The sequence below is a fragment of the Ornithorhynchus anatinus genome, chromosome 1, assembly GCF_004115215.2.
Source record: "Ornithorhynchus anatinus isolate Pmale09 chromosome 1, mOrnAna1.pri.v4, whole genome shotgun sequence".
Lineage (NCBI taxonomy): Eukaryota > Metazoa > Chordata > Mammalia > Monotremata > Ornithorhynchidae > Ornithorhynchus > Ornithorhynchus anatinus.
This window is the reverse complement of record NC_041728.1, coordinates 137,301,037-137,315,603: the sequence shown is the minus strand read 5'-3', so window position 1 is coordinate 137,315,603 and position 14,567 is coordinate 137,301,037. Positions and strand designations below refer to the sequence as shown.

At 41.2% G+C, this 14,567-nt stretch overlaps 1 protein-coding gene across 2 annotated transcripts in view; it reads left to right on the top strand.

The window, feature by feature from the left end:
- Positions 1-14,567, top strand: part of PLD1 (phospholipase D1) — a 198,866-nt gene that overhangs the window by 151,656 nt on the left and 32,643 nt on the right. For both annotated transcript variants that reach the window (XM_029071635.2, XM_029071647.2), the window contains 2 exons: positions 6,025-6,138; positions 8,718-8,767. In XM_029071635.2, the coding sequence (XP_028927468.1) occupies positions 6,025-6,138; positions 8,718-8,767 (164 nt within the window). The remainder of the gene's footprint in view (positions 1-6,024; positions 6,139-8,717; positions 8,768-14,567) is intronic.

Genomic DNA, 14,567 nt, shown 5'->3' with positions numbered 1-14,567 from the left:
CAAGGATTTTACTAAATTATTTTAATGACTGAAAATACCTGCCTCTGCAGAATTTGTTTACTTATAAAAGGAAGCTTAATAACTTTTCTGCTGTTTTCAACTTTCACTTAAAAACCCAACTTCTTAATACATGAAAATTGTTAATAACATGTCCAAATTTCATAATTTGTTGAAAAGGGAGCTCGATTGAATTTGTTAACCAAATGACTGTATCATTGATGCCTTTGAAATGTTTATTTTAGGATTGTGAATGTACATTATTTTAAGAGATGGTATAGTCTGGCACTTTCTCCACGTTGTGAAAGGGGTGGCTTCACAATCACTATCTTATTGGTTTACTCCTTTTCTCCGTAATGTAAATGTTTGCAGATCAAACATCGTCTTTCAAAACATCCTGTGAAAATTCAAGTGCAGTTTCTACAGCTGTAAATTGAGTTATTGAGAAGAAGCTGCTCTATACCATTATATTTGTTGTAAATAATATGATATGGGATTCAAATAAATAAATGCCTCTCAATAAATGCCATTAATTGGTTGATTATACACCTCTTCTTGTTCCCTGGTAAGAATATTAACACTCTAACATGTACAATACATTTCCAGTTCCCAGTAACACGGAAATAGGGGAGAGTTGCTCTAAATTTAAACACCAAATCTCATTTCATTCCATTTCAACCCTGGTCATCCTCCTTTAATCAAGGCTGCTCACATATCATGACATCCTGCAGATTTAAGTTTGCTTTTTCTTCCTTCCCTTCATGAGTCTTTTCAGTTTGTGGATTTCACAAGACCCCTTCTGTTCCTTCCTCCTGTTTCCAATCCTTGGGACATTTTTCTGGTATTAGTAGAATTAGTAGTATCACACTGCAGAACCTGTAGAAGTTCAGAAGTTCTGAAACCCAGAAAAGTAGTCAATTTCTTATGATTGAAGTTCTGCTTACCTTCACACAACTTCAGTGGGTGGACCATGTCAGGAGAGTAAGTGTCCCACGGCACTTATGTACATATCTATAAAGTTATCTTAATGTTATCTTATCTTAATGTCTGTTTCCCCCTCTGGGCTGTTAGCTTGTTGTGGGCAGGAAATGTGTCTATCAACTCAGTTGTATTCACCCAAGCTAGAATAGAAGCAGCGTGGCGCAGTGGAAAGAGCACGGGCTTTGGAGTCAGGGCTCATGAGTTTGAATCCCAGCTCTGCCACTTGTCAGCTGTGTGACTGTGGGCAAGTCACTTCACTTCTCTGTGCCTCAGTTCCCTCATCTGTAAAATGGGGATTAAGACTGTGAGCCCCACGTGGGACAACCTGATTCCCTTGTGTTTACCCCAGCACTTAGAACAGTGCTCTGCACATAGTAAGCACTTAACAAATACCAACATTATTATTATTATTTAGTATACTAGTACAGTTCAATAAATTACATTGATTGAGTATAAGTAATAGCAAGATTCCCAAGAGAAGCACCGTGGCCTAATGGATAGAACACAGGCCTGGGAGTCAGAGGGCCCTGGGTTCTAATCCTGGATCCACCACTTATCTGCTCCCTGACTCTGGCCAAGTAATTTAACTACTCTGTGTCTCAGTTCCCTCATCTGGAAATTGGGGATTAAAAATATGAGCCTATGTGAGACATGGATTCTTTCCAACCTAAGCTTGCATCTACCCCGATGCTTAGAACAATGTCTAGTATATAGTAAACACTTAACGAATACCATAAAAAAACTCCCAACAGCTACTGTATGGACAGCTGAAATTGGAAAACCAAAAATAAGGAGTGTAGTTGGGACACAGTAAAATAAAGACTCAAACAGTGCTGCATCCCAGCTAGGGGTAGACTAGCAGGTGGTACTGCTATCAAGAAAGGAGTGGCTTTTTGTGATCTAAAGCTTCATAAAGATTGAGAGCAAGGAGGCAGAAGAGAAAAACACTAACAAATCCTGCAAAAATGAAACATAACAGAGGGAACAGCATTTTTCACTGTACAATGCGTTCAGAACCGAGGGCCTCATACTGACCTTTTCAGCCATATACATCCACACATAGGTGAATTTCACCATCTGTGGTGTCTTCAAATATGAAGAACAAGTAAATGCATTTAGCTGGAAATCAACTGCATACCTTTGTATTATATTTAATTCATTTAACATGATTCTTTTCGTAATTTAGGTGCAAAATCCGAAATCATCATCAATCCAAGTCCCCGGGTATTTTCTAGGTACTCAAAGACATCTTTATTTTCTTTGTTCCACCATCCCAATCCACCCCACCCATTCACTAATGCCTAAATAAATATATATATATATATGGGTATTTTCTAACCAGATACCAATTACAGGGGCTGGGAAGTCTTCCTCACTTATGTTCCAGTGCCACAGACAACATACAATTGAATGAATGTAATCCAGTCCAGGGGCTCCACTCTTGGCTTTATTAATAATAATTATAATAATAACAATGTTTGTTTAGCACTTACTATGTGCCAAGCACTGTTCTAAGCACTGGGTAATCAGGATGGACATAGACCCTGCCCACATGGGCCTCACAGTCTTAATCATTTTACAGATGAGATAACTGAGGCACAGAGAAGTAAAGTAACTTGCCTCAGGTCAGTCAGCAGACAAGTAACTCTACCCCTAAGCTTCTGGAACTATGGTTCCAGCTCGTCATACTTCTAATATTCCACTTAGGAAACCCTAACCATCCCTAGCCATCTCAAACAATAATAATAATGATGATGATGGCATTTGTTAAGCACTTACTATGCGTCAAGCATTGTTTTAAACGCTGGGTAAGATCCACGGTAATCAGGTTGGACACAGTCCCTGTCCCACATGGGGCTCACAGTCTTAATCCCCATTTCATGAATGAGGTAACTGAGGCACAGAGAATAATGATGATGATAGTAATTCAGGTATTTGTTAAGTGCTTACTATGTGCCAAACACTGTTCTAAGTGCTGAGGAGGATACAAGGTAACCAGGTTGTCCCCCATAGGGCTCACAGTCTTAATCCCCATTTTACAGTTGAGGTAACTGAGGCACAGAGAAATGAAGCAACCTGCCCAAGGTCACACAGCGGACAAATGGCGGAGCCGGATTTAGAACCCACGTCCTCTGACTCCCAAGCCCATGCTCTTGCCACTAGGCCATACCTCTTCTGATAAGTGAAGTGACTTACCCAAGGTCACACAACAGATAAGTGGCGGATCTGAGATTAGAACCCCCGTCCTTCTGAATCCCAGGCCCCGTGCTCTCTCCACTAGCCCAGGCTGCTTCCCGTTGAAGTTGTATCATTGTGTTGAATTATTTCCTAGTGAATCGACTTACAGTATCTCAGTTAAACTTAAGGAGCCTCTTCCAAAGCATAGCAAGTGAGCCCTATATTCTGTTCCCCCGTCCGACACTAATCCGTTTACTAATTTTCTTTTTTTTAATGGTATTTCCAATTCAAACTGTGTTTGCCATCTAGTGATCAGTGTAGGCCATTACAATAATCCTCCTTCAAGAAATTGACAGTTACCTTTTAGCCACCATTGCTGTGAGAATGTGATTTCACTCCAAAGCCAATGATTCCCACTAGGGCAGAAGCTAGCGACATTCAGAAAAGTTAGGATCTTTTTAAACAAGCATGTTTATTATCTAGCTGCTTACTTTGAGTCCTTACCCGGAGTGCAAGCAATATCTTTGAGATGAAAATCTAATAATATTTGAATTTAAAAGTGAGTGAAAACGGTTGGAAGAAGGCGGTGGGTTTTGCAAGGAAGTATTAATCTGAGGTTTGAATAATTCAAGGCTGCTTCAAAGCTAATGAGCAGCAGGCCCTTTGTCCTTGTAACAAATTTAGAAGTGTAGACCTGTGTCCTTTTCACATCTCAGAGATGCTCATTCGTTAAAATTCCAGTTCACTTTAGGCTCCTTTGTCTTCCTAAATCTCATATGTATGTGAAAATTGGAATTGTCTAATTTTGAGTCATTGACAAAGCTCAGTTGTTATTTTGAACATCATTCCCTCACATTTTTAATGTAGGAGCATAGATGAAAGAAGATGACATTTGTAAATATGTACATATGAATATATGATTGTCCTTTATCCTGAGAAAGGTAGCTCAGAAGGTGAAATCTCTATGAATATTTGCATCAAAATGATATCGATGAATAGATTATCTGGAGTGATTCTCTAGTTATGCAATCTGCAGAAAGGGGCAAACCTAATCAACTGGAGAGATTGTTTATGCCTCACAAGGTGAGACATTGAAAACAAACTCCATTTAAGTCCAAATAGACCCGTTTGAAGCATCTAACCTTTTGTAATCGATCAGTGGTACTTATGGAGCATCTCCTGTGTGCTGAGCACTGTACTAAGCACTTAGGAGAGTACAGTAAAACAGATTTGATAGGCATGCTCTCTGCCCACAGGCAGCTTACAGTCTAGAAGCTTGTGTTAGAAATATAGAGACCTCAGTGCAGCATTTAAAAACTGTGAACCTCACACTTTGTCTCAAAAATGTTTAAGTCACTAAGTGAATTAAATCATCATTATAAGATTGGTAAATGTTATTCCCTATGAATCAGACCAGTACAGGTACAGAGGAAGCAATTTAGGAATTAAGTTTAAATGATATTGGGCAGGGATTATCTCCGTTGCCTAATTGTACATTCCAAGCGCTTAGTGCAATGCTCTGCACATAGTAAGCGCTCAATAAATACTATTGAATGAATGAATGAATGAATGAATGAATGAATAATATCTTACAACCCATAATTTGACATATTGGAATTCATGGCATCTTCTCTTCCTCATCAATAATTTGATGAGGTGATGATATGATCATCCCCAGAAACCTATCGTTGGGTAGGGATTGTCTCTATCTGTCGCCAAATTGTACTTTCCAAGCGCTTAGTACAGTGCTCTGCGCTCAGTAAATACAATTGAATGAATGAAAGTGTAACATGAATAATTATGAGTCATCCACCTAATCGAAATATTTTCTAATGGTCCTAAGGACCCTCTCCCACCCAGTTGCACTTCCAATCTGCTTGAAGCCCTAGAGCCACAAACCTCAGGGCAGGATGGCCGAGGGGAGAATATAACTACTACTCATTTTACAAAAACTGCTCAATGCATTCCCGCTCAGGGTCACATCTGCAGAGTTTCCAGTCCTCTACCAGTCTTGACTATGGGAGAGAGAGTCAAGCAGAGGCATACCCATTCCATTCCTAGCTTGGGCAGTAGCTAGCCAGTGGCAGGCCATCTGCTACAAGTCAATAATATTAATGTTGGTATTTGTTAAGCGCTTACTATGTGCAGAGCACTGTTCCAAGCGCTGGGGTATACACAGGGGAATCAGGTTGTCCCACGTGGGGCTCACAGTCTTAATCCCCATTTTACAGATGAGGTAACTGAGGCACAGAGAAGTTAAGTGACTTGCCCACAGTCACACAGCTGACAAGTGGCAGAGCTGGGATTCGAAACCATGATCTCTGACTCCAAAGCCTGTGCTCTTTCCACTCAGCCACGCTACTTCCAAGTCAAAACTCACCTGTGCCGGGCAGCGGCAGCATGAGAGAGAGTCGAGGGCGGAGACTCAAGTTGACTGTGTGGAAGGAGGCAGTGGTCAACCACTTCTGCATTTTGACCAAGAAAACTCTATGGATCCACTACCAGAACGATTGCAGATGGAGGTGGGGCGTTCTGAGAGAGATGTGTCCGTGGCATTGCTATGGGTCGGAGACGACTCAACGGCATAAGATGAGACAAATTTGTTAAGCAGTTACTATGTGTCAGGCACTGTAGTAAGTGCTGGATACAAGCAAATGAGGTTGAACTCAGTCCGTGGACCACGTGCGGCTTCTCACTAGGGGGTTGCTCCCCAGTAGGGAAGAAGCAACTTTCCTAAACTCTTACTTCAGTGAAGAGAACCCAGTGGCTTCTCAGTAAATGTCATTCTATTAAATATCAGTTGAATTACTTTTCCCAAATAATTTGGCAAGTTTCTGGTTTGCCTTATTGGGTGTGTCTTCTTTGCAGAGAAAACCAACGCTATCGTGTCTACGTTGTGATTCCACTCTTGCCTGGATTTGAAGGAGACATTTCAACTGGAGGGGGAAATGCATTACAGGCAATAATGCACTTCAACTTCAGGTAACTTACAAATCCCAAATACAAACATAACAATAATAATAATAATAATAATTGTGATATTTGTCAAGTGCTTACTTTGTGCCAGACACTGTACCAATAGCTGGAGTGGATACAAAGAAACGAGGATGGACACCAGATACATCTATCAGATGCTCTTGCCGCGGTTGTCCAACGTGGGGCCCTCCGTCGTAATCCCCATTTTAAAGATGAGGGAACTGAGGCCAGAGAAGTTAAGTGGCTTGCCCTAGGTCACACAGCAGACAAGTGGAGGAGGCGGATTAGAACCCACATCCTCTGACTCCCAAGCCCGTGTTCTTGCCCCGGTTGTCCCATGTGGGGCTCACGGTCTTAATACCCATTTTACAGATGAGGGAACTGAAGCCCAGAGAAGATAAGTGGCTTTCCCTAGGTCACACAGCAGACACATGCCGGAGGCTGGATTCAAACCCACGTCCTCAGACTCCCAGGCTTGTGCTCTTACCACTAAATAAAAAAATGAATAAATTATGGTATCTTTAAGCAATTACTATGTGCCAGCACTGGGGTATGAGCAAATCAGGTTGGACACAGTCCCTGTCCCACTTGGGGCTCACAGTCTTAATCCCCATTTTCTAGATGAGGCAACTGAGGCCCAGGGAAGTAAAGTGACTTGCCCAAGGTCACATGGCAGACAAGTGGCGAAGTCAGGATTAGAACCCATGACCTTCTGACTCCAAGGCCCGTTCTTTATCCACAGGCCACGCTGCTAGTTACCCCACCCTCAAACATATCCTTATACTCTCCGGTGTCCCTTATCTGTAAACTATTTTAATGCCTGTCTCCCCTCTAGTCTGTAACCTCCATGTGGGCAGGGAATGTGTCTGTTTATTGTTCTGTTGAACTCTCCTAAGTGCTTAGTATAGTGCTCTGCACACAGTAAGCACTCAATTAATATGATTGAATGAATGAATTAATTAATCTCTCTACGGTTCCAAAGTTTCGTGACTTAGTGGAAAGAGCACGGACTTGGGAGTCAGAGGACATGGGTTCTAATTCTGACTCTGCCACTTTTCTGCCACTTTTCTGCTATGTGACCTTGGGCAAGCCCCTTCACTTCTCTGTGCCTCACTTACCTCATCTGTAAAATGGGGATTAAGACTCTGAGCCCTCTGTGGGACAACTTGATTCTCTACCCAGTGCTTATTAACAGTGCTTGGCACACAGTAAGCCCTTACAAATTTCATCATTCTTATTACTGAAGAAAATTTATTTAAACGAAATGTTCTCCCTTCATACATTCAGCATATCTCATTTAAGCTGAACATTTGCTCTTTTGGATTTTATCACTATAGTGGACAGAATACACATTCGATCCCATTATTATGGGTTGAACTATGTAGGTAGTACTTCAAAGAGCTGGAAGGTTGGACTCCCTATTGAATAAAATTCATTTAATGCTCTTTTTTACTGGAAACTAAAAGCACAAAAATATTTATTTTACTGAATATGTGTTGTCAATGGGGTAAAAGAAATGGTTAGTTTAAAGTTACTCATCCGTGATTTGGCAACTAAAAATGCATGATTATACTTAATCATAATCAGTTCTTTTCATGTTTCAGGAGCTGATTGATTTTGATGGTATCCTATGTGAGATCAATAAGTCACGCTGTTTACAATGATACTGAAGCTCTTTGTGGGCAGGAATGTGTCCATTAAATTGTTATATTGTACTTTCCCAAGCACTTAGTAAAGGGCTCACTGTAAACGCTCAATAAATACTATTGGCTGACTGAAGCAGTAGTCCAGCTTTACAGATTAACTCCCAGTATTGAGTCCCTTTCAACTGCAAACTCCTTGTGGTCAGAGAGCATGACCACCAATTAGGTTGTATTGAACTCTCCCAAGTGCTTAGTACAGTGGTCTGCACACAGTAAGCGCTCAATAAATCCCATAGATTGGTTGATTAGCCTCCCAGAGCAGAGGGTAGGTAAGGGAGTGACCTTCATTCCCTGCTTCTTTCCCTGAAGGGGAATTTACAAAGCTGAATCCATCATCTTCTGAGCTGAATTGACTGGAGAACCAATATCCAAGAGAATAGACTGGAGGCTATTTGTGGTTTTGTATATTTTGTTTAAATTTCTAAATTTCAGATGGTGAATTGGATTTTCACAGTTCACTTATATATAGAATATTATTAGAATTAATATTAATAGAATATTAATTCCATCACTATCTTAAAGTCTGAGGGAATGAAATAATTTTACATCATCTCATAATGATTCAAGTGAGAAGTCTTTAAATTCAGTTCTGGTGTCAACACCGTGGTCTCTTTGTTTCCCCTCTTTCATTAGCAGGATTATTGCAGGTTTTCATTCTTTCAGAGGATTGATACTTAGCAAATGGGTAAACTAAGTATTTTTTTATTGATATGTGTTATTTTTTCTATTCAGAAAAGCTCTTATTTTTTCTATTCAGAATATTATGGGTTTTTTTTTAAATATTCCCTGAAGATTTTGAAGATGAGATAATTTACCTTTACATAATCAAAACAGATCAAACGGAATATATAATAGTTATCTGCTTCCCTAAATCTTTTTCAGAACCATGTGTAGAGGAGAGTGTTCTATCATTGGGCAATTAAAAGCAGTGAGTAAGTATCTTTTGTATTGAATAATAGATTATGAGGATGAGTCGTCACCAAGAGCACTAAAACAGTCTCTAAATTAAGGGAAATGCACGTACAAGAAGTCACCTCAAACTTGAACAGTTACTATTCCTAGAGCTATCCTAAGGTAAATTTTTAAAATTACCCTCTCCAATTTTTCTGGTTTTTAATGGTGTTTGTTAAATACCTATTATGTGCCAAGCACTATACTAAGATCTGGAACAGATACAAAGTAATCAGGTTGAATACAATCTCTGCCCTAAATGGAGCTCACAGTCTAAATTGGAGCGAGGAGGATTTTATTCTCATTTTATAGGTGAGGTAACAGGCATAGAGAAGTTAGGTGACTTGCCACAAAAGTCACCCGGCAGGTAAGTGGCAGAGTTGGGATTACAACCCAGATCCACTGACTCTCAGGCCTGTATTCTTGCCTCTAGGCCATGCTACTTTAACACAGTTATTCATATTTATTTTCTGTTGTTAAGTCAGTGTTATTTATTGGGCACTGATATGTACAGAACACTGTACTAAGCACTTTGGAAGGTAAATAAAGTAAGAAGGCATAATCCCTGCCCTCAAGAATTTAGAATCTAGCAGGGAAGATGGACATTAAAATAAATTACATCTTAGGGAAGCAATTTAAAACAAGGATATGTACACATATCAATTACTCTCTCTCTTTCCCACTCTATTCTTGGTTCCTTTAGGGCAGGTTTCATGCCTCCGTACTCTCTCTATATATATATGATATGTATATTAAGAATAATCAGGAATAAGGATAAGTACTGCATTAGCCTCCTTGCTGACCTCCCTGCCTCCTCTCTTTCCCCACTGTAGTCCATACTCACTCTGATGTGTGGATCATTTTTTCTAAAAAACTATTCAGTCCGTGTTTCCTCCCTCCTGAAGAACCTTCAGTCGTTATCCATCCACCTTCACATCAAACAGAAACACCTTACAATTGGCTTTAAAGCATTCATTCACCTCCTATCATACCTGACTTATTTCCTGCTACACCCCAACATGTTCACTTTGCTCTTCTAACACCAAACTATCCACCATACCTCAAAATCATCTATCTTGCTTCTGATTCCTTACCCACATCCTACTGTCTCTGGCCTAGAAGTCCCTCCTCCTTCATACCTGACAGGAAATCACACTCCCCACCTTTAAAGCCTTTTTAAAATCGTGTCTCCTCCAAGGGGCCTTCTTTGACTAAGGTCTCATTTCCCCTACTCCCTCTCCCTTTGGTGTCATTCTTGCACTTGGATTTGAACTCTTTATTTTTTTTTATGATATTTGTTAAGCATGTACTAAATAGTGGGGTAGATACAAGTGTCCCTGACCCACACTGGGCTCACAGTTTGTTTATTCACCCCACCCTCATCCCCACAGCACTGATGTAATAATAGTAATAATAATGGTATTTGTTAAGCACTTACTTTGTGCCAGGCACTGTACTAAGCGCTGGGGTGGATACAGACAAATGAGGTTGGACACAGTTCCAGTAAATGCCATTATTTGATAGATGACAGTAAAGACATAAAATGAAGTGTACTCATTTCAGATTTTCCCAAAATGCAACTCACATAAAATAACACACATGACTATAAATTGTGTGGCACTATATTCCTATTTACAGTTCTTATAATAGAGCAAAATTTTTAAGATGACAGAATAGTTTAAAATTTATGAATACTTTGAAAGAGTAAGAATCTAAATTTCAGTGAAAAAATGTTAATATTCATGATGCACATTGAAAAAGATGACTCAGATGCTATACCTTTTAGAAGAACAATGATGTGTTATTGGTTTGTTTTTCTAAATGTGTTGTGGGTTGTAAATATATAATTCAGCCAAGCTCTAAATTGATAGAGAAATATAATGGCTGTACTTTGGTTTCCAATATTTAGGAAAAACAAAACTGTCACTGTGAATGTGTTAACATGTCTGAATGGAAAACCTGCAGGTGGTAGTTCATAATTATGAGGTGCTCCAGTCTCCATGAGATAAGGACAAAAGAAATGGGGTTTAAAAGCACACAGCTAAAATTTTAATATGTGCCATAAAAGACATATGTAATTATTTCTTAAAATATCTTTTTGTATTTTTTCATTTAGAAGCTTCAACATTTCACCAAACAATTTAATATAATTGAACATAGGACCCAGGTGCTGTTGGTATTCAGTTAAAGTAGAGAATATGTACAACAGTTCTGCAAGCAACAGAGCAATATGAACAGATGAAAAGCACCCTTTCTATACTTGGTTGCTATGCTTAGCAGTGCTCTCTCTCCACCCACTCCCTCCAATTCCCCACTCCCCACTCCCCATGTCCCACCTCTCTATTTCTCCCCCTTCCTTTCTTTTTCCTCCTTCTCCTTCTCTTTCTCTCTCTCTGTGTCTTCCTCCCTTTCTCTCCTTCCTTCCTTTCAAAAGCCGAGGGACCCAAACTGGAACGAGAAGTGTTCGGGTCCAGGCCTGCAAGGCAAAGGTGGGGGGCCCAAATTGGATCGAGAAGGGTTTGGGGCCAGGCCTGCAAGGCAAATGCTCGTGGGGCAAAACTGGAAGGAAAAGCCGGGGGGGCCCAAAGTGGAACAAGAAGAGTTCAGTGCCAGATCTGGAAGGGAAAAGCGGAGGGGTCCAAACTGGAACAAGAAGGGTTCGGGGCTAGGTCTGGAAGGCAAAGGTGGGGGCCCAAATTGGAATGAGAAGGATTTGGGGCCAGGTCTGGAAGGCAAAGGCTGGGGGGCCCAAACTGGAATGAAAAGAGTTCCTGGCAAGGCCTACAAGGCAAAGGCAGGGTGGCCCAGCTGGAAAGAGAAGGGTTCAGGGCCTGGCCTGCAAGGTGAAGGTGGGGGGAACCAAATTGGAACGAGAAGAGTTGGCGTCCAGGCCTGCAAGGCAAAGGCAGGGGGCCGAAACTGGAAGAAGAAGAGTTCGGGGCCAACCTCTGTATTCCCCCACCTCTGTATTCCTCCTCCTCCCTTTCTTCTTTCTCTTTCTCCCTCTCTCTCTCTCTCTCCCTCTCTCTCTCTCTCTCTTCCTCCTTTTCTCTCCCTCCTTCTTCTCTCCCTCTTTCTCTTTCTATCTTCCTTTTTCTCCCTCTCTCTTCCTCTCTGTCTCCCTCTCTTCCTCTCTGTCTCCCTCTCTTTCTCTCTATCCCTCTTTCCCCCCCTCCCTCCCTCTCTCTTCCTTTCTCTTCCTCTCTCTTCACCTTAAATGGGTGTGTAGCACTCTTGTTTTCCCAAAACCCTTTAACATTACTATTCTCATTTGGTCCACACAAAATCCCTGAGATGTAAGGAGAGGAGTTGAAGCCCAGAAAGGTTGTGAGTTGACCAACTTCTCCCAGCAGACCCGTAGTAGACTCCCAAACCCATGCCCTTTCCAATAGATCTTCCTACACAGAGTGCTAAGCTAAACTCTTTTCTTGAGGAAGTGAGTGCTAATAATAATAATGATGATGGTATTTGTTCAATGCTTACTATGTGCCATGCACTGTTCTAAGCGCTGCGGTAGATACAAAGTAATCAGGTTGTCTCACTTGGGGCTCACAGTCTTAATCCCTATTTTACAGATGAGGTAACTGAGGCACAGAGAAGTGAAGTGACTTGCCCAAAGTCACACAGCTGACAAGTGGCAGAGCCAGGATGAGACCGCGTGACCTCTGACTCCCAAACCCAGGCTCTTTCCACTAAGCCACGCTGCTTCTCTTGATAAAGCTAATAGCCTTTATTAGCACCCATTTGGTTGCAATACACTGTACTAGGGCCTGAAAGTACAAGACAAGCAAGTGACACATCCCTCTCTGTAGGAGTTTAAACTCTAATGGGAGATTTATCATAAAAATATTTATGTGGAGAAGCAGTGTTACCTAGTAGATAAAGCACAGGCCAGGGAGTCAGAAGGACCTGGGCTCTAATCCCAGCTCCACCATTTGTCTGCTCTATGACCTTGGGTAAGTCACTTCACTTCTCTGTGCCTCAGTTACCTCAACTCTAAAATGAGGATTAAAACTGTGAGCTCTTTGAGGGACAGGGACTGTGTCCTACCTGATTAGCTGGTATCTACCCCAACACTTAGTACAGTGCCTGGCAAATGGCATAGGGGAATCCTTTCTATACTCCATAATTAAAATTAAAAATTAAACCACCATGCTGAGAGGCAGCATGGCCTAGTGGATAGAGCATGGGCCTGGGAGTCAGAAGGTCATGCATTCTAATCCCGGCTCCATCACTTGTCTGCTATGTGACCTTGCACAAGTAACTTAAATTCTCTGTGCCTCAGTTCCCTCATTTGTAAAATGAGGATTAAGAGTGTGAGCCCCATGTGGGACAGGGACTGTGTCCAACCCAATTGTCTTGTATCTACCCTAGCACTTAGAACAGTGTCTGGCACATAGTAAGCGCTTAACAAATACAATAACAATCATAATAATAATAACAATAAATAACTTCAGTTGTAAAAAAGAACAACCTCCTTGGTTATTTAATCAAGACCTCAAAATTAGCTTTTTACTCTTGTTCTTTGTGTAAGATGTAAAATAGTTTGTAAAAAAGAACAACCTCCTTGGTTATTTAATCAAGACCTCAAAATTAGCTTTTTACTCTTGTTCTTTGTGTAAGATGTAAAATAGTTTGGCTAGAATTGTGCGTGCTTTGTGTATGGAAATGAATGATATGCCAATGGCTGGAGTGGGGATGACCAAGTTCCAATTAAAGAAGAAATCTTTTGCCATTTCACCTTTGGGCAATTGTATATACAGAAGCTTGGATGGGAATTTCAGATACAATAACTCTCCAATCTCTTTTGCTAAGACATTGAATTCATTTAATCTTTGGCTTTGCCAGTATGATTCTAAGCAGATTCCATTCTTCTCCTGACTGGTCCTTTCCAATTTCATTTGCTGGCATGTTTGCCATGTCTTTCTACCTAACTTTGTCAGAGGTTGTGGGTTCTAATTCCGGCCTTGCCACTTGTCAGCTGTGTGACTTTGGTCAAGTCACTTAACTTCCCTGTGCCTCAGTTCCCTCATCTGTAAAATGGGGATTAAGACTGTAAGCCCCACATGGGACAACCTGATTCCCTTTGTATCTACTCCAGCGTTTAGAACAGTGCTTGGGACATAGTAAGCGCTTAACAAATACCATCATTATTATTATGTGCTCGAGCTATCCCTTGTATGTAGATGACTCCAAAATGGAGTAATGTCTACCTACTCTACTGCATTGTACTCCTCCAAGTGCCTAGTACATCATAAGTACTCAATAACTCCCAATGATTGATTAACCATTCTAGCCCCCGGCTCTCTCCTTGTTTTCAGTATCACATCTCCTCTTGTCTCCACCTTCATCGTGCATCCTAATGGGTCAAGGGTAGTCCCTGTCCTTCATGGGATGACTACTTGAAAGGACAGAGAGAACAGGTATTCAGTCCTCATTTTAGAGATGTGAGGAGACTGAGGCCCAGAGAAATGAAGTGACTTGACCAAGGTCAAACAGCAGGCAAGCAGCAGAGCTGGGAAGCAGCGTGGCTCAGTGGAAAGAGCACGGGCTTGGGAGTCAGAGGTCATGGGTTCGAATCCCAGCTCTGCCACTTGTCTGCTGTGTGACTGTGGGCAAGTCACTTAACTTCCCTGTGCCACAGTTACCTCATCTGTAAAATGGGGATTAAGACTCTGAGCCCCTCGTGAGACAACCTGTTTACCCTATATCTACCCCAGCGCTTAGAACAGTGCTCTGCACATAGTAAGCGCTTAATATATACCAACATTATTATTAATA